This window comes from Saprolegnia diclina (genome assembly GCF_000281045.1).
Source record: "Saprolegnia diclina VS20 unplaced genomic scaffold supercont1.20, whole genome shotgun sequence".
NCBI classification, from domain to species: Eukaryota; Oomycota; class Saprolegniomycetes; order Saprolegniales; family Saprolegniaceae; genus Saprolegnia; species Saprolegnia diclina.
In genome coordinates, this window is record NW_008246087.1 from 484,661 (window position 1) to 501,623 (window position 16,963).

General features: G+C 58.0%; 7 protein-coding genes across 8 annotated transcripts; 1 reads left to right on the forward strand and 6 right to left on the reverse strand.

The window, feature by feature from the left end:
* Positions 1-294, reverse strand: SDRG_07157 (hypothetical protein; the record flags this gene model as incomplete). The annotated part of the gene is made up of 1 exon (XM_008612975.1): positions 1-294. The coding sequence occupies one exon, from the start codon at positions 292-294 to the stop codon at positions 1-3; it is 294 nt and encodes a 97-aa protein (XP_008611197.1).
* A 153-nt stretch (positions 295-447) lies between these two features.
* SDRG_07158 (hypothetical protein) lies at positions 448-1,029 on the reverse strand (the record flags this gene model as incomplete). The annotated part of the gene is made up of 3 exons (XM_008612976.1): positions 448-477; positions 707-781; positions 832-1,029. The coding sequence occupies 3 exons, from the start codon at positions 1,027-1,029 to the stop codon at positions 448-450; spliced, it is 303 nt and encodes a 100-aa protein (XP_008611198.1).
* A 698-nt stretch (positions 1,030-1,727) lies between these two features.
* Positions 1,728-5,780, reverse strand: SDRG_07159 (TKL protein kinase). Its single transcript, XM_008612977.1, has 22 exons — positions 5,443-5,780; positions 5,269-5,397; positions 5,160-5,222; positions 5,037-5,108; positions 4,906-4,995; positions 4,795-4,851; positions 4,694-4,756; positions 4,580-4,645; positions 4,342-4,532; positions 4,075-4,288; positions 3,895-4,026; positions 3,772-3,840; positions 3,645-3,719; positions 3,541-3,597; positions 3,430-3,492; positions 3,311-3,379; positions 3,093-3,262; positions 2,649-3,045; positions 2,391-2,601; positions 2,137-2,334; positions 1,995-2,087; positions 1,728-1,944 (listed from the first exon to the last, which is right to left on the reverse strand). Exons 1-22 carry the CDS (start codon positions 5,700-5,702, stop codon positions 1,765-1,767), a joined length of 2,919 nt encoding a protein of 972 aa, XP_008611199.1. The 5' UTR covers positions 5,703-5,780; the 3' UTR covers positions 1,728-1,764.
* A 431-nt stretch (positions 5,781-6,211) lies between these two features.
* Positions 6,212-8,399, reverse strand: SDRG_07160 (hypothetical protein). The gene has a single exon (XM_008612978.1). The coding sequence runs from the start codon at positions 8,363-8,365 to the stop codon at positions 6,284-6,286; it is 2,082 nt and encodes a 693-aa protein (XP_008611200.1). The 5' UTR covers positions 8,366-8,399; the 3' UTR covers positions 6,212-6,283.
* Positions 8,400-8,979: 580 nt separating this feature from the next.
* SDRG_07161 (hypothetical protein) lies at positions 8,980-11,006 on the reverse strand. The gene is made up of 8 exons (XM_008612979.1): positions 10,930-11,006; positions 10,578-10,888; positions 10,393-10,523; positions 10,163-10,345; positions 9,961-10,111; positions 9,877-9,915; positions 9,716-9,832; positions 8,980-9,667 (listed from the first exon to the last, which is right to left on the reverse strand). The coding sequence occupies exons 1-8, from the start codon at positions 10,985-10,987 to the stop codon at positions 9,254-9,256; spliced, it is 1,404 nt and encodes a 467-aa protein (XP_008611201.1). The 5' UTR covers positions 10,988-11,006; the 3' UTR covers positions 8,980-9,253.
* A 41-nt stretch (positions 11,007-11,047) lies between these two features.
* SDRG_07162 (hypothetical protein) lies at positions 11,048-13,100 on the forward strand (the record flags this gene model as incomplete). Its single annotated transcript, XM_008612980.1, has 7 exons — positions 11,048-11,589; positions 11,645-11,730; positions 11,775-12,000; positions 12,052-12,177; positions 12,226-12,441; positions 12,486-12,548; positions 12,594-13,100. Exons 1-7 carry the CDS (start codon positions 11,068-11,070, stop codon positions 13,098-13,100), a joined length of 1,746 nt encoding a protein of 581 aa, XP_008611202.1. The 5' UTR covers positions 11,048-11,067.
* Positions 13,101-13,123: 23 nt separating this feature from the next.
* Positions 13,124-16,951, reverse strand: SDRG_07163. Of its 2 annotated transcripts, XM_008612981.1 has the most exons (21): positions 16,703-16,951; positions 16,574-16,654; positions 16,468-16,530; positions 16,285-16,419; positions 16,171-16,227; positions 16,067-16,129; positions 15,953-16,024; positions 15,503-15,910; positions 15,396-15,458; positions 15,278-15,352; positions 15,162-15,230; positions 15,048-15,116; positions 14,945-15,004; positions 14,835-14,897; positions 14,716-14,784; positions 14,491-14,666; positions 14,037-14,448; positions 13,761-13,980; positions 13,510-13,707; positions 13,368-13,460; positions 13,167-13,313 (listed from the first exon to the last, which is right to left on the reverse strand). In XM_008612981.1, exons 1-21 carry the CDS (start codon positions 16,888-16,890, stop codon positions 13,167-13,169), a joined length of 2,781 nt encoding a protein of 926 aa, XP_008611203.1. In that variant the 5' UTR covers positions 16,891-16,951. The 2 variants fall into 2 exon arrangements, with proteins under 2 accessions (XP_008611204.1, XP_008611203.1); XM_008612982.1 differs by lacking the exons at positions 16,285-16,419; positions 16,468-16,530; positions 16,574-16,654; positions 16,703-16,951 and having other exon boundaries at positions 13,124-13,313; positions 14,716-14,793; positions 15,953-16,129; positions 16,171-16,281.
* Between the last annotated feature and the right edge of the window lie 12 nt (positions 16,952-16,963).

Genomic DNA, 16,963 nt, shown 5'->3' on the forward strand with positions numbered 1-16,963 from the left:
CTAAATGCACCACACCGATGGCTCGGGCGACATGCGGAGCTCGTACTTGCTGTTAACGAGCATGACAGGTCCGCTCTCCTTTGTCTCCAGCGTCACCGGCACGCGCAGCTCGTTAACAACAAACTCGGAAGACTCACTGGCGCGTGGAATCACGGCGTGCGCCGTGTCGATGCCCGAGAGAAGACTCATGCGCAGCCGCTCGATGAGCTCGCCGTTGCAGTAGCAAAGCACGAAGCAGTCGGTGCCCCGTAGACTGATCGTCGGACAACGCTTGAGCCGCGGGTTCAAGTCCATGGCTCGGTATAGGGTACCACCGCGCGGAGGGAGCTTGGGGCGATACGAAGGACTCGTGCAACTCGAAACACGGCGGCGTTCTTGATACTGTTGAAGCGAACAGAGCTGTAGCGCTCGATGCCATGCAATCGTCGACGACGTTGTCCTAGCATATCATGAAGCAATCCGGTGGTTCGAGCCTGCCTACCCATCATCAAGCCGTACGTGACGGGGTTGCTGAGAGTAGAGACTGTATACGCCACGCCACACAGCAGATCGCTCCCTCAATCGCTTGGTTTTGCAAGGCCGTGGGCACAACACAGGAGAAGAGCCATTGGTAGAAGTGAGCCAATAGCCCAACGTTGCTCGAATCAAATGAGATGAATGGACCATACATGGCCACGCTGACGGCCACTAGCGTCGGGTCGACTACCTTGAAAGCATGTTGTTTCTTCCAGCGCTTGAGTACATACGAAACAAGGCAGACATCCCAGTACGCAAACCACACCTAATATCAAGTTCATTGAATGTTGCCACTGAATATGGCAAGACAAATACCGAGCGCGCGAGGTAGAGGACACCTTGCAGCATTAGCCAAGTGTCACCGCTGACCTGAATTTGCATCGTGGCGGTACCAAACATGGTCGAATGCGTCCAAATATCGAGGTAGTAGAGAGAGGCGACCCACGCGTCCATAAGCACAATGGCCATCAGATCGCCCAGCACAATCTCGTACGACCAGTCGCCCGGTGGCATCTTGAGTCGGTGGCCGAACCGACAAAACCGCGCCTCGAGCTCCAAGCAGTGGCGGTAGTAGTGGACGTAGAGACGGTACCACACAAAGAGCGTTGTCCCAAGGCGATAGACAAACACAAGCCACACAAGGACCGGGGTTTGAAGCTCGGCCGAGGTAAAGTAGAGCGTTTACAACCTTATTCGCCTTGTCGGTGGGATTCGAGAAGACGTCGCCAGGATCGAGCCAGAGACACGCTCGGCCATACACGTACGTGAACAAGCGTGGATGGTAGCAGGATTCATTGGTTGCTTGGGGAGCTGTCACATTGTTGAGCAGATGCTTTGCATGTAGATGCTTTGCATGTAGATGCTTTGCATGTGGGCACTCATGAAAAAAGCGAGGCAAGAGAGTCCCAGAAGCGAGGTAGAGACACAGTCCTCCAAGCTCATCGGCTGCGCATGCAACGGGAGGACGGCGCAAACGACTTGGGCGTTGTTGGCCTCATCGAGAAGGAACGTGGTGCCCACTGGTAACGTACTGGTAACGTGGCGTTGGAGTAGAGTATATTGACGTTGGCCTGGCTAGATCTGACGAAGCTCTGTTTGAACTATTTTTTAACTCGATTCAGTCGGTTACTCTCGAATCAGATTGGCCGGCCCGAGAGTTGTCACAGTTGTCTGGTGCTAGTATACCCCAAGGCTCAACGCAAAAAGCAACACGCATGCAAACAGAGACATTCTATTGAGTTGTTTAAATTAATGGGTTGGTGACGTGACGATGGACTCGGTCGCGATGAGTAGAGCTTCCAGCCGCGCTTCGAGTTGGAGTGCCGTCGGTCGATCGTCAGGCGAAAACGCAATGCACTCGAGCGCCATCTCTCGCAGCCAGTCGGGACACGACTCGGAGAGCGTCGGTTTGATCTTGCCTTGCATGACCTAAGGCGACAAAGCGTTGATTTGATTGCATCAACATTGCGGCGCCGTACCTTGTACATGATGGTAAAATTGCCAAGGGCCTGGCCCCGGTCGTTGACCATGTCGGCGTACGGCACTGCGTGCGTATCGAGCTCGGTTAAAATCTAAGCATCAAGATCCAACTCCAATCTCAAAAAATAGGGATTGGTGTACCATGCCAAACGAGTAAATGTCGGCTTTGGTGTCGTAGTGCTTGCCCTTGAGCACCTCGGGGGCCGTCCAGCGGTACGTACCAACCGCGTTGGTCATGCTCTCGTCAGTCGCATCGCGCGCGATACCAAAGTCCCCGAGCTTGGCCTCCAGCGCCGCCGTTAGCATGACGTTGCGCGACTTCAAATCCCGGTGGATCACCTATCATACATGTTCGTACACCGGTGTCCACCTATTCATGAATAGAGATAGCGTACGTTTTGGTTGTGGAGGTAGACGAGGCCCCGGGTCATGTCCCGCGCGCTGCGAATCTTGTCGGCCCACGGAAACAGCACTTCCTTGTCCTCGGTCGTCGCTTCGAGGTACGTTTGCAAGTCGCCTTTCTCCATGTACTCGACGACGCACTTCATATCGGCGAGGTGCGTCCACGAAGCGCCGACAAACTGCACCAAGAACGGACTGTCAAAGCTACCGACTGCGATAAGAACGTAGTGGCGAGAGGCCAAGTGACGCACCGCGACATGAGCTCAATCTCCTGGATGAACGTTTCAATGTTCTTGATGGTCGCGTTGTCTTCGCGCAGCCGCTTGACGGCCACGAGCCGGCCGTTGTACTCGCCGAGGACCACTTCGCCGTACGCGCCACGGCCGAGGATCGTGTCGAGCAGCTTGACGTCCGTGTTGAGGCGGTGCGGTGTCAGCGAGGTCGTCACGGACGCCTCAATGGAGCTAAGGAACTTGAGCTGCTCTTCTTTATCGGACGAGAGTTCGACGAGCGCCGCAAAGTTGTTGTCAATCATCGAGCGCGACAGCTTGTGCCGGCGCACGCGCATGACGACGTACACGATGCAGCCCATGACAAAGGCGCTACCGAGGCACACACCAATGATCATCGCGGCGGTCCACGATTTCCCTATACGTAGTTTAGACAACTTGTCCACAATCGATCGATCGACGGACCCACAACGCACGCACTAAAGCTATCTTGGCGCGACGAGGCGGTTCGGAGCTCGCCCATTTCACACACGGACGTGCCTTGCGCCGACACGAACGTGACGTTGCCCGCTTGCAGCGACCGGAACGTCGCGTCGTCTACCGTCAGCGTCGCGAGGCTTTTGCCTTCGAGGATCCTAATGACACTATCAAATTGTCCTTCAAGGACACTGGAGGTATCGTACAGCGTGATGTTGTCGTGGCTGTCGATGCTATTAAGTGTGATCTTGCGCAGCGCGTTGCTTGAAAAATCCCTACAAAGACTTTTGGCTCGGATTGGCTGTCGAGGGGTAGTAGTAAGTACAGGAAGCGCGCGTGGTTGAAGTCCTTCAGATCCAGCGTGCGCATCCGGTTGTTGCACATGACTCTACATCGCAGGATGATGCGACTTGAGGCATACGATGGGACGACGTACAGCTCCCGCGACGACGGAATTCCCTCAAACGTCTCGATGCTGTTGTCGGAGAAGTCCCTACTCCAGCGTTTGAGGTTGCACAATATTGCATGACAATAGTGTACAAAAAATCGAGGTTCTTGGGCCAGTTGCCGGTCGCGTCTTCGCGAAAGGACATGAGTTTGTTGCCCCGAAGCGACCTAATGGCAACGAATGACGTGAGCGCGTCACGTAACTATTTCCGTGACGTACAGCCGCTTGAGGGACGATGGCCACGGGTACGCGTCGCTCATCGCACCCCAGCCGCAGTTGACGCACTCGCTACAAACACACACATCTCCATTTAGCAACCATGCGCTTCAAGTGCGCGCGTACAAGGACGTGAGTGCGGGCAGCGGCGGCGCGTTTGTTGCGAGGTTGCTCCACGTAATGTTGACGAGCTTGAGGTTCTCAAGCGTTGAGACGCTTGTCGCGTTCAAGAACGACACGTTGGCGTTGCGGATCGTGCTAGACAATATTGTCCATCAAAAGACAATATTCGTGATGCTGTCGTACAGTGAGTGGATGTTGGGAAACGAGAGAACCGCAAGCGAAAAGCTCGGTTTGCCTTGAAAATCCATCGTCTCGTCGCGGCCAAAGAAGGGTTCAACCTCGCGGCACTGCGCGTCGACGAGGCAGAACTCGGCGCCTTTGGAGAGGCAGTTGGTGCTCGTCAGTGCCTGCGTCGCGTTGGGAAAGCACGTGGGCACGACCACGAGGTTGCCGGGGTCTAGACCAATACGAAAAATGAGAAATAAGATCCATAAGAAATGAGAGACGCACTGGGAACGATGCTGCTGGGCACGACGCAGATGCCCGTCGAGAGGAAGTTGGGCAGCGTCTGGAGCACCGTGTTGCGCGCTTCGCAGTCGGCCGCGAGGGACGTTGCACTCGGGAGCGCTTTGGCGTTTTGAAGCGTCGTGAGCGACGCGGCGTCGGTTTGAAAGATTGAAATGTTGCAGTTGGCGCATCGACTAGACAGGCCATTAGAACCCCACCGATGGAAACAAATTGTACGTACAAGCTAAACTGGTTGCGCGGCGACCCGACATTGTAGACCGTCACGACCGGGTTGTTGTCGAGGATCCTAGTGCAGGATGCATGAGCCAACATCTCAGAGCAAGCGACGACGCACAGCGACGTGGCGTTTTCAAAGGCCGTCGTGCGCACGAGCTTGATCCAGTTGTCCGAGAGGTCGCTACGTGCGGTGAGCGAAGGAATACCAGCCGTACGTACAGGATCTCGGCGGGCGGAAAGTCTTCAAACTGACGAACTGCGTTGTAGCGACCCGAGCTACACGACCGATTCTGCGTGAGCCATACCGTGAGCCTAACTCGGCCGTCCTACAAGGTCTCAAGCGGCGTGACCGAGCCCGACCGGTTGTAGTAGGACTCTGTGAGGCTGCTGAACGACACGACTTCAGAGCCCTCGACGGCCCTAACGCACCGTCAAATAGGCGCGTCAACTTTGCGCCTTACAAGTGCTTGAGCTGCGGTGGCCAGTAGCGAATGCGGAACTGGTCGAGGTTGGACGTGCCGTTGAGCATTCTCCTAGGTACCATGGCATATATGAGGCCTTTTCACTGGCTTAGTAGCTCGTACAGCGTCGTGAGTTCGTAGGGCAAGTAGACGTCCCCCATAATGTACGGGTTGTCGACCAAGGTCCTACAAGATGTTACAACATTGCTAAATTGAAGATGTAGCCACGCACAAGTTGGCAACGAGCGCCATCTCAACGCGGTAGACTGATGAAATGTTGAACGAAGTCGGCGCCGACGTCGTCGTCGGCAGCTGCGAGAGCGGCAGGCCAATGCGGACGAGGCCGTTGCTGCGGAACGTCCTACGCACCGATGAGAGGTCGGCAACGATAGGAGGCGCGCAGTACAAGGTGGTCATGTTGGGCAGGTTCTCAATCAAGTCGATGTGGTCGTCAATCTCGAGCTCACGCACAGACGATTCGAAGACTTTGGTGCGCTGGCACTTGCTGTCGACGAGACAGGCGGTCGAGGGCGGGCAGAATGGCGTGTCGAACGAGAACGTCGACGAGTACGCGCCAAAGGGGCACGTCGTGGACCAGTCGACCATCGGCGATATGGCCGTCGGGACCGCCGGCGTGACGACGGCCGGGAGGCGGGTTGTACTCATGGCGGCAATTCCAAATGGGCGCGCCGGGTTTATTCACGCGCTGTCGAGCTTGCACTTTGTATGGCGCCTGCGAAACACACGATTACACACTCTGCAACACGCCGCGCTGTACACTGTATGGTTATCCGTATACACATCCGGATAAAACATCAAATTGCCAAAGGTAGTACCCTCCAAGATTATACCGTGCAACCTATATGCCAGTGTGACGTCGCGGCCACCAAGAAGGATATGCTTGCTTCCCAGGTGCGTTAGTCTCTATCACCAACTAACTAAAAGCCCAAGCAAAGCCATGGGCAGGACACAAGCTACAACTATTATACCTACTAGAAGAGTCAAGTCGAGTCGACGGACAACGAGGACTTCTGCAGCTGCTTGAAGTGCCCCAATCCGCAAGCCCAATCTGATCGGCAGCACGACTCGGCCGTGCCAACGCAACTGCGTCCTGCCGGTCGCACGTGGCAGCAGCTCCTCAACGTCAATAATGTCCTATGGCGACACAATAGCAATTTAGTAATACGCTTTTGGACTATATTAATTATGTTACGAGTTGGCTGCTGTAGTGTAGTTAGTGCTGTAAATTAACCATAATTCCTCGTGACTTCGGCCAGCCGCTGTGCGAGGATCGCGGGTGAGTTGTGCTTGTTGACGAGGTACACGAACCGAACGTCTTCGAAGCGCGACGAGGTCGGGTGCGTCCACGACCGCAGCAAGCCGGCGACGTCGCGGACGAGGAGCCCGGCCTCCTCCATCGCACACACTTGGACGTACATTTCTTCGCGGAGGCAAAAGTGCATGTCGTACTCCAACGTGACTTCTTGCGCGGGCGGCGCGGGCAGGTGCTGGATCGCGGCCTTGGCCGGCGACTGGTGCGTCGTCGTGATGGTTTGGCTTGCGACGACGCGGAGGATGTCAAACGCGCTCTGGTTCTTCTCCTTGTTGGTCACTGACGCAAGCGACGGCAGCGTCTTCTTCGTGACGAGCATCGGGGGCGGCGACTGCGTTGGCAGCTCAGTCTCGGCAAATTGCGGCGAGTTGAGGAGCTTGGAGAGCAAGATGAGCGACCCCTTGCCCTTCTTGACGCACGGCTTGAGAAGCTGTTCGTCGGGCGTCGGTTGACAGTCGTCTTCGTCTTCCGGCTCGATGCTGCGAGGTTTCGACTTGAGAGACGTAGGCTGCTTGCGCCGGCTGCTGCTGACCACGACCACCTTGGGATCGTCGGTCGACGTCGCCGCGTCATCTTCAATGTCGTGGTCCGAGTCGCTCGATACCTCGAAGATCGGCTTGGGCTTGGGCGCGATCGGCCGGAACGTATCGTGGCTGCTGCCGCGGTCGTCGGACCGGCTGCGCTTGCGTGGCGCGACCTTCTCGAGGTCCAGTGGCCGCTTCGTGTCGGGCTTGGCTTTGGTCGGTTCGTCGCGCTTCTTGGCAGCCTTCTTGGCCGTTGTCGTCGTCGTTGCCGTCGTCGTTGTCGGCGCATCGTCGCCGGCTGCTTTGGTCGTTTTCTTTACTGGCTCGTCCTTCTTGGCCGGTGCCTTCTTGGTCGTCGCTGTGAGCAGAGGTTCCTTACCAGCGTCCTCGCTTGCAACGGAGGCCTTTGTGGCTTTGGTCGTCTCGGGCTTGCTCGGCTTCGTCGTCGGCGACGTCGGCGCTGCGCGTTTCCGCGCTGGGCGGTCAGTCTCGTCGTTTTCAGCATCGGGTCGGCGGCTCGACTTGCGCGGCGGCGGCTCCTTTTCGCTGCTGCTCGTGACGGCGACGGGCGCCGAGGCCGCGCGGCGCGTTCGCGTGGTCGCTGGCGTCTCGGGCGGCGACGCCTTCGTTGCCTGTTTGCTATCCTTGATCGTCTTGAGCATCGCCTTGCGGAGCGCAATCGTTTCGCGTTCATGCTTGAGCTGCTTGAGCGACGGTCGCCCGACCTTGCGCTTGGGAAGCTCGGGCAAGACAGCCTCGTCGTCGTCTTCATCGGCGGCGGCTGCAATCGTGGGCTTTGGCCGAATCGGCTCGATGCGCTCGTGGACCTTGGGCTTGCGGTTGGCCTTGGCGTCGCCGTAGCAGCGTTCGCAGACGTAAGATGTGTGTTTGTAGCGGCCGCTGGCCTTGATGGGCGGGAGGCACGCGATGTGGAACCAGTGGTTGCAGCTGTCGCACGCGAGGCTTTCGTTGACGCGCTCGTCGTCCATCTTGTACCAGCCGTCAAACGATTTCGACCACCGGACAAAGTGGATCTTGACCGAGTCTTCGGCTTCGTTGACCTCGGTGACGATCGCGTTGTAGAGCACAAACTCAAACTCGACGAGCACGAGCTGGTTGATTTGGAGACCGACTTCTTCGTTCGCAAAGCCCTTCTTGCAGCCGCCGCAGCCGACGTTCCAGTCGTTCTCGTCGAGCTCGCAGCCCTTGCAGACAAGGCTCGAGTTCTCCGGGTGGTCTTCGTCGACGTCAATGGTCACGCCCATCTTGTCGGCGCAGCGCTTGTGGAGGCCTTGGCCGCACATATCGCAGAAGACGTGGCAGTTGGCCTTCTCGCAGTGGAGGCACGGCCGCAGCTTTTGCTTGGTCGTGATAAAGTCGCAGACCTTGCAGGCGCCGGCGCCGTCGAGGAGGTTGAACTGGCACTTGGGACACTCGTCCGAGGGGCGGCTGCGCTTGGCCGCAGAGCTCATGATGGAGCTTTCCTTCCTGGGCGGGCGTCTGCAATTTGGGAAGTGAAAACGGACCCGCAGCTGTTTGCCTTTCAAAGCCACAAACCTCTCACACTCGATACTTCCGGCCTTGAACTTTGAGTGGCCGTGTTCCGTCAACAGGGCTATATCATCTTTGGGAGGTTGTCACCCACGTCCAGTGACACGAGCTCCAAGCTGTCACATCCCGCAGTCTAAACGCACGCCATTTTCAAATGGCCAGTGTCCAATGGAGGTCGAACGAGAACACGGTCATGGATACGAAAGCCGTTCATAGGCTTGGTGACAGTGACGGCACCGTGTACGATGCGTGTGCCGCATTTGCCGATCACAAACCGGACGACGTGGCCCATGTGTTGCGTGTTGATAGACATGTCAACCCGATTTTATTTAATGGCACGCGGGCGATGTTGCATACAAACCTCAAGGTATTTGGAACGCCACCCATTAAAACACGCGAAGAACACGAGGGCAGAGATACGCGGCAGAATGGATGAGGTATCAACTTTTTTGTATGGTATACAAATGACAAGATATAAATCCGTGGCACTGGACCGGTCCACGGGCGTATTTCGAAGCTGCTAAAGAAGCTTGGTGTTTGTATAGGCTCGCGTCATAAAATAAAAAATACGACCGCCCTTCGAAATCGAATCCAATTTTTGGACGCAGTGGGATCCATCCTTCGAGATTTTGAGAAGCGGTCGCGAGCGGGCGCAGCGCCATTGCCACTTCCTCCCTCCGACCGACATGGGCCGACGAGCCAAGGCGACGAGACGTATGTGTGGGCGTAGCCAAGGCAGCGCTGTCATGCGGCGACGGGCGCCATGTCAAGACGCGTATCGACGAGCCACTGCATTGATCAACACCTGATTACGGCGCGGCGAGACGAGCTTCGATCTGCGCGAGCCGACTGCCAAGCGCCACCATGCTGGCCTCGATGCGATCGAAGCGAGCGTCGAGATGCGACTGTAGTCGGTCGAGGAGCAGCGCGAGACCAGGTCCGTCCGCGACGGCCGCGGGAGGTGGGACACGCAGCGAACTGGTCAGCGGCAAGCGACGCGATCGAATCGAACATGTCTTGAGCGTCGGCGTAAAGAAGAGGCGCGTGGGCTTGAGAGTATCCAAGACGTCAATGGCCTCGTCGCCGAGGCGCAGCCCACGCAGGACGCGGCCGTCTTCGTCTTCAGTCGGCAGCATCGTCTCGACCAGCTCGATTGCATCGTCCACGACGCGAAGAAGCACGATGGCCCCCGACGCATGCGATCCGAGCGCAGCATGACCTCGCTAATAGCATGTACATGGTACTTGTGCATCTGACAGGAAGACACGAACATGACAGTGCAGGAACGTGGGAATCGCGAACGCCGTGAGGGGCACGGAAGACACGATGGACGAGGAAGCGCTTTTCCAAATGACACAGTGGGCCTGGGCGACCAGCGCCGGCGTCGCCTACCAAGGACGTGGGCGACGCGTTCATCGCATCATGCACTTACGCTGTGCGGGCCGGCCTCTTCAGCAGGCTCATGGAGCTCCTACCAAGTTGGATAAGCATCAACGGAAAGTGGTCCAGTACATACCGGCAGCACGAGCAGCGACGAGGGCGCAGATGACTTTGTAATGTGCATGAGGTCCACGATACCGCTGCTTGCGTCGACCACTGTCGTCAATGGGTCATCACTGGGTCGGGCGCGGATGGTGAAGCCTGCAGCAGGCGTCGCCATCGTCGGTCTACGCTTCGAGTTCGTGGTTCTGTAGAGAATGCAAGCAGTATCATCGTACCGCAAGTGGGTCTTGACCTCGGTCGCCAGCAAAAAGGTGTCATCGCCGAGGCAGCCAATGGCCGTGATGGCGCCGCACGTGGCACCGTCGACGTCGCACAGGACGTCTTCCTGCGGCGGCGCGTACGGACCGATTGTCGCACTGCTCGGCCAGGAGAAGACACGGGCGCTTGTGCCGGCAGCTCTACGCGTATGAGAATCGTTCATGCATGCTAGGAAGTCGTAGCGTACATGACGAGGGCAGTGCCCGCATCGTTCCAGCACGACGATTGCTTGGCCGCGGTCGCCCAGGGCAAGGTAACCAAATCGCCATCGAGGGCCATCAAGGGCGTGAGGAACTGGACGCGGCCAAGCATGTGCACCTGTAAACATACCATCGTCATCAGTGGTTTGCGTGGCGTTGATGGAGTGCGTACCGCCAACAGCGAACGCGATGGATGCCATGTGATGTGGAGGACACGGGCCGGTGCCACCCAATGGAGGCAGCGCGTCGGAGCTCCCTGGGCGTCGTGAATCTCGACATGGCGCTGCGTCGCCATGGCCACGTACGTATCCTTGCCGTTGTTCCAGGCCATGCAGCGAAATGGGTCGCTGCTTGCGCTGTCGTCGTGCAGAAGCGTGCCAGGGCCTAGCGTCAAGCCTTCGTCGCCGGCCGTGATGGGATAGAGGCCGATGCGCGACGATGGAGGCAATGGCAGCGCAATGCGCTGGCGGCTAGCATCGTATCCTACAAGCCCTGAGCCAAGAGGCCGCAAGGTTGCGTCGTACCATCGCCGAGGAGGTTGCGATGGCCAGTCGATGGCAGGTCCAGGTCTGGCCAACTCATCGCCTCCGTTCAAGTAACCGGTTACGCTCTCCGGATAGCCATAGCTCATTGCGTGAAACGATTGAAACCGAGTTTGGGACATGGTCGTGGTCGTGACCAAGCCGTCGGACGCGGCCGTGGCCAAGCCGCTGACATGCATCCCGAAGCGGGCCTCGACGTACGTGCCAGGGCTCGCACCGTCCAGTCGTCGAGGCGTGGCCAAGCCCCATCGGCAGTCGGCGGCGGTGACGTACGAGTCGCGAAAGCTGCCCCCTCTTGCTCGCGGCGCCGAGGCCACGCCGCACCGGCCATCTTTCCTCGCGTCGTCTTGGCACAAGGTGCGCATTCGAGGCTCATTGAAGAACCTTCGGCGGTCGTTGGAGCCGCGGTCGGCCGAGCGCGCGGCAGCGCCCTCACGTCGCATGTCGCTGGGCCTCGGGCGCGTCAACCGCAAGGAAAAAATCGTCGCTCGCTTCGTGCTGCAGCTGCAGCTCGCCGTGCTCAAGAAGGCGACGGCCACGATGCACTTGCACTTGAAGGACGACCCGCACACGGCGCACGACCTCGAGACGCGCATTGGCGACTGGACGCTCGATGGCACGTTCCGCCAGCTCAATCGACGCGTATATAGTTCCTACAATCTTGGCATGGATGGAGACTCTGTCCTCTCTCTGCTAGATCTTTGCCAACGCCATGGTCGGCCTCGCTCTCGGCCTCTACGAAATGCAAATCGCATGGGACGCTGCCTTGAAGGACGGCGCGACGTAGAAAGCAATGACTTGGCGCGCTGTGACGAGGTGTTTTGTAGGCAGCGCATTGAGCTCATAGCTTCGGCCCAAGGCACGATCCTCAAGCTCGTGCTCTCGGCGTCCACGCTGCTTTTGATCAAGCAGCTGCTTACGATGTACGGGCTTCTGGTCAAAGAAGCGCACGCGATGTCGGGGTCGGCCATCTTTCCGCAGCTGCCACCGCCTTGGCCGCGCCATCTAGTGCTCCGCTTTGCGCTGGAAGTAGCTGTCGTGGCCATTCACCCTGTATTACATATTAGACTCTGGCTCGCTTGGATGGACAATATGCCACTGTAGCCACCGTTCCTTGACGCCTACATACACGAAACCGCGAGCTGCATGATGTTTCTACGGCTCTACTTGGTCGCACGCGTGCTTCGGGACCATGCGACAGTCTACCAGCGGCGGAAGGACATTGTGCAGGTAGTCGTCATATCTCAAACGCAAGTCTGGTCGAGCCGTCCGCACTAGAATCGCTTTCTGAATGCGCAGAGTCCACACTTCAACTGGTTCTTCGTCGTGCAAATCGGGTTTCGCCAGTCGCCGCTACTGGTCATCGCGTGCACCACAATTACGATCTGGGCCGCGCTCACCACGTGCATCTACGAGCTCGAGCGCGCGTACCAGCCCCACGTATTTACGCTCAAGAATGCCGCATGGTTCACCTACTCGCTCCTCACCGTCCACGTATGCACTGCAACGACGACACCATTCAAATCGCCTATCTCTAGAGCCCCGGGTTCCACCCGATCTCGTCGCGAGGTCATATCGTCGCTGGTATCTTGGTGTTGTCGGTGCAGTCGCCTCCATCTTTGTCGTCGTGCCACATGTCGTAGTAGGGACTCCTCTTTGAGACGCTCATGGTGGTCGCAGTCTTGCAGCTCATCGGTCTGGACGCTAAAGACCGCGTCTTGCTCGCCTACCTTCAAGACACAGAGACGCGAGATGCGCTCCGGCACCGCGCCCGAGGGGTCCTGAGAGCATGGCTCAGCTGGCGGCTCGCGCAACGACGTTATGGTGGAACCAAGCGCGTCGACCGCCACGAACACCAGTTCTGGCACGCCGTCGAGCGCCTCCATATCGTCAAGAACGCTCGCGAGCTTGCGGCCGAGTCGACTCCGATCGCCGACACCCTAAGCTGCGTCGAAGGTCACGTGCGGCGGATGGCGCAGACGCTTCGCGGGCCTCTCTGCCCCCGCTGCCATGGCGTTACCCTTACCAAAAGAGAGATACCCAAAACACTGCCTTCGGAGCTCCGGGAGTTGCAAGCCAACTACGACATTATTCTCGCGCAGCAGCGGGAGATGCTATCTTTGCTTCACAAGCTCTCTGCCGCGCCCTCCTGAAGATTATTGTGTCGACACGAGTACTAGTATGCACAGCAGTATATATATATTCGGTCCATGAGACTACTACAGTTGTACGTCAGCGAGGCGTGCGTCGAGGTCCGCAGCCGATGGACGCATGCTAGCGTCGTGTGCAATGCATTCAAAGACCAGTTCCCTTAGCCACGGTGCGCACGACGGCGACAACGTTGGCAGGATCGTTCCCTGCATCACCTGCAGAACGACGAGTGTGACGCGACGACCATCGAGCATCGAGCAGCGCCGTACCTTGTACATGATGGTAAAATTGCCAAGCGCTTGGCCGCGCTCGTTGGCCATGTCGGCATATGGCAGCGCATGCGTATCGAGCTCGGTGAGAATCTAATTATTCAAATAAAGCTCCAAATGTGTGCTAGGGGTAGGGTCGTACCATGCCAAACGAATAAATGTCGGCTTTTTCGTCATAGTGTTTGCCCTTGAGCACCTCGGGAGCCGTCCAGCGGTACGTGCCAACAGCGTTGGTCATGCTCTCTTCCGAGACCTCGCGCGCGATGCCAAAGTCGCCGAGCTTGGCGTCGCCGACGTCGTTCAAAAGCACGTTGCGCGACTTCAAATCCCGGTGAATCACCTACAATACGATACCATATTGGCGCACATTCGGGCAAAATTCACGGAAAATACGTTGGCGCCGTGGAGGTAGACAAGGCCGCGAAGCATCCGACGCATGCACTCGAGTTTGGCCGACCACGGAAACCGCGCAACGTCCGTGTCGTTGGTTGGCGTCGTCGCCGCCAAGTACTGCTGCAAATCCCCTTGGGCCATGTACTCGACGACGCACTTCATATCGGCGAACGTGCACCAGCTCGCACCCACAAATGCAACGAGGTACTCGCTCGAAAACCTACGACAGTCGTGTGCGTTTGCCGGTTCGATCCCAGGACCAAGGAGTAGGCGTACCGCGCCATAAGCTCGATTTCCTGAATGAGCATCTCCATGTGGGCGACCGTGTAGTTGTCGGCGCGGAGCCGCTTGACGGCCACGAGTGTGCCATTGTAGCGCCCGAGGACCACTTCCCCGTACGCACCCCGGCCAAGGACCGTCTCGAGGATCTCGACGGCCGTGTTGAGGCGATACGGCAGCAAGCCGGACGTCATCGTGGCGCCCAAATCAGCGAGCGACGACGACGTCCAGACTCGCCGGAACCGGACGGGGTCATCGTCATTCTCATGAGCAGTCGTCGCCATGGCTTTGAACGCGTCATCTTCAGACACGGCGCGTCGGTGCGACCTCCGCATGCACCAGCCAACGACCGCCACGAGGAGGACGGCACCGAGCACAATGGCGACAAAGATGCCATATGCAAAGTCATCTAGACCATCCTCAGTGTCATGGCGTAGCAAGGACGCGGTACTCTCAACGACACAGACGCCGAGGCGCGTCGTGTTGATGGCCTGGAGCTTGGAGCGGAGGCACGGCTCGGCGTGCCACGCGGTCGACGGGGCATAGATGCGAACCGTGTCCTTGACAGCAGCGTACGACACGGCGTCCAAAGTGATGTTGACAAGGCTGTCGCAGCCCTCGAGATGCCTACAAGGATACATATTGGTGCATGATTTCTCAAGATCGAAGCTCGTACAGTGCTTGGAGCCGCACCGGGTTCGCGCTGCTCGATAGAAAGAGCACTGAGATGAGCGGCGCGTTGTAGCTCAAGTCCCTACGCTTCGGTTGACAACTGCGACCGATGAAGAGCTGTACAGAGTCGTCGCGCTCTGAAAGTTGCGCATCGTAACGGTGTGCAATGCGTTGCCGCTGAGGTTCCTAGTCAGAGACGCTCGTGGACTGCGAGGCCGACCTTGGATGCGTACAGCGTTGCAGTGACGGTCGGTAGGCCCGTGAAGAGCTCGATTTGGTTGTTGGCCGCGTCACTAGAAACACCCAAGTCGCCATTGCACGGTATATCGTTTGTACAAGGTAGATAAGCGGGGCGGCCAGCGCATTGGGCTCGGAAACGAGAGGAGTTGGGTGTTCTTGAGCGTCCTAATCGCCGACTTTGAAATGTAATCCTCGTGGAGTAGAGAGTACAAGTGCTGGAGCGCATCGGGCCACGCATACGACGTCGGCAGCACCTTCCAGCCGCACGCCACACACGCGCTACAGTGGTTACTTAGCCGACAAGACCTAAGAAACGCACTTCTCACAAGGTCTCCAAGGTCCGCGGTAGCACCGACGTCTTGGGGTCCACGAGACTCCACGACGTGAAGCCTTCGAGCCGCCTAGAATCGCGTGAGACGCGTAGAACTCGACAACGAGGCGCACAAGGAGCGCAAATTAGCGTCGGCGTCGCCCACAAAGCGCACGTCCAATGCATTTCGGATCGTCCTACGATCGTCAGAGTTACGTCATGGAGGATTCTAACGTCGTACAGAGAGTCTGCATCCGGAAGCTGAACGATCTGAAGCTGGCGCCGCTGGAACTTGGCCGATACAACCGGGTCGTCGACGTATGCAAAGTCGAGCAGCAGGTCGGCTGTGCGCAAAAAGGGCTCGGCTTCGTGGCAGAAGCGGTCGACGACGCAGTAGAGCGCGTCGAGCGTCGTGCAGTGCGCTCTCGTGAGCGCCGAGCCCGCGCCCATGTCTTGAAAGGGACACGTCGGCACGAACGCATTGGTGTCCAACGCGCCGACGCAGACATGGGTGTGATCCAGTCTCTCCGCGCGCATTGAAGGAGGACAGGGACGCAAGCTTGTTGTCGGCGGCAGCATCGCGTCTTGAAGCGACGCAAACGCGTCATCGTCGACCGCCACGGTCGTCAAATTGCAGCCATCGCATTGGCTACACGCAGCATCAGCTTCGGTTCAATAGCACAGCAACTACAGTCGCAAGAAGGGACGCGACGCCGACCCCGCCGCAAAGAGGGTCGCGAGGTCCGTGTTGTTGCTTAGTATCCTACGCAATGTGAGAAGAAAGTTGAGACAAGAAGCGGGCTACAGCGTGCTGGCGTTCTGGAAGCTTCGAAGCCGCACCAGTTTGAGCAGGTTGCTCGAGAGATCACTAGAAAGTGGCTCAGAGGACATATTGTCATGCGTCCATACATTGTGTCCGCGTTCGGAACGCGCTCAAAGCGCGTGAGGAAATTCCGCTTGGCCGAGCTACAATGCCGAGATCAACCTCGATATCAAAGGACGATGGGACTGCAAGATGCCTACAAGTAGGTGAGTTGGTTGCTCGTTGGAAACGTCACGTTGAGGAGCGAGTGCAGTCCACAGTCGTCGAGAACCAACTGCGACAGCGACGGTGGCAGTGACAGCACGGCGCCGTCCAACGCATTCTTGGTCATGTTGCTACTCGAATAATTTCGCACCGAGCAAGAGACACTAATCATGACGTACAGCACTTGCAGTCCGCTCGGCAATAGCACGCTATGGCGCAAGGTCGGGTTGCCGATGATGGACCTACAAAATTGAATGAGCTAAGCAATCGGGTCCGGGCGCGCACAGCTGCGTCGTGCGGGCGCTCGTGAGCGCAGCGGCGTCGGTGGCGAGACCAAACTGCCGCAAACCATTGCCACGAAATGAGCTACAAACGATCGAGTGAGAACTGCGATAGCACCGCCGAGATATGTACATGGCGTCGACGTTGGATGGCAGCGAGTGCACGAGCTCGATTTGGTCGGTGACCACGACAACGGCGCCGGCGCCAAAGGCGTAGCTCAGGCTCTGCACGCAGTGGCGGTCGAGGAGGCAGCAGTCGGTGCTGTTTGCACACGCGGAGCACGTAAAGGTCGAGTCGTACGCGGCGAAGCGGCAGGCCATCGTCACGCAGCCGTCGTCGTCTCTGCGGCCGACCAGACCAAAAAACGGCAAAGTGACGCGCGCCTGATCCTGA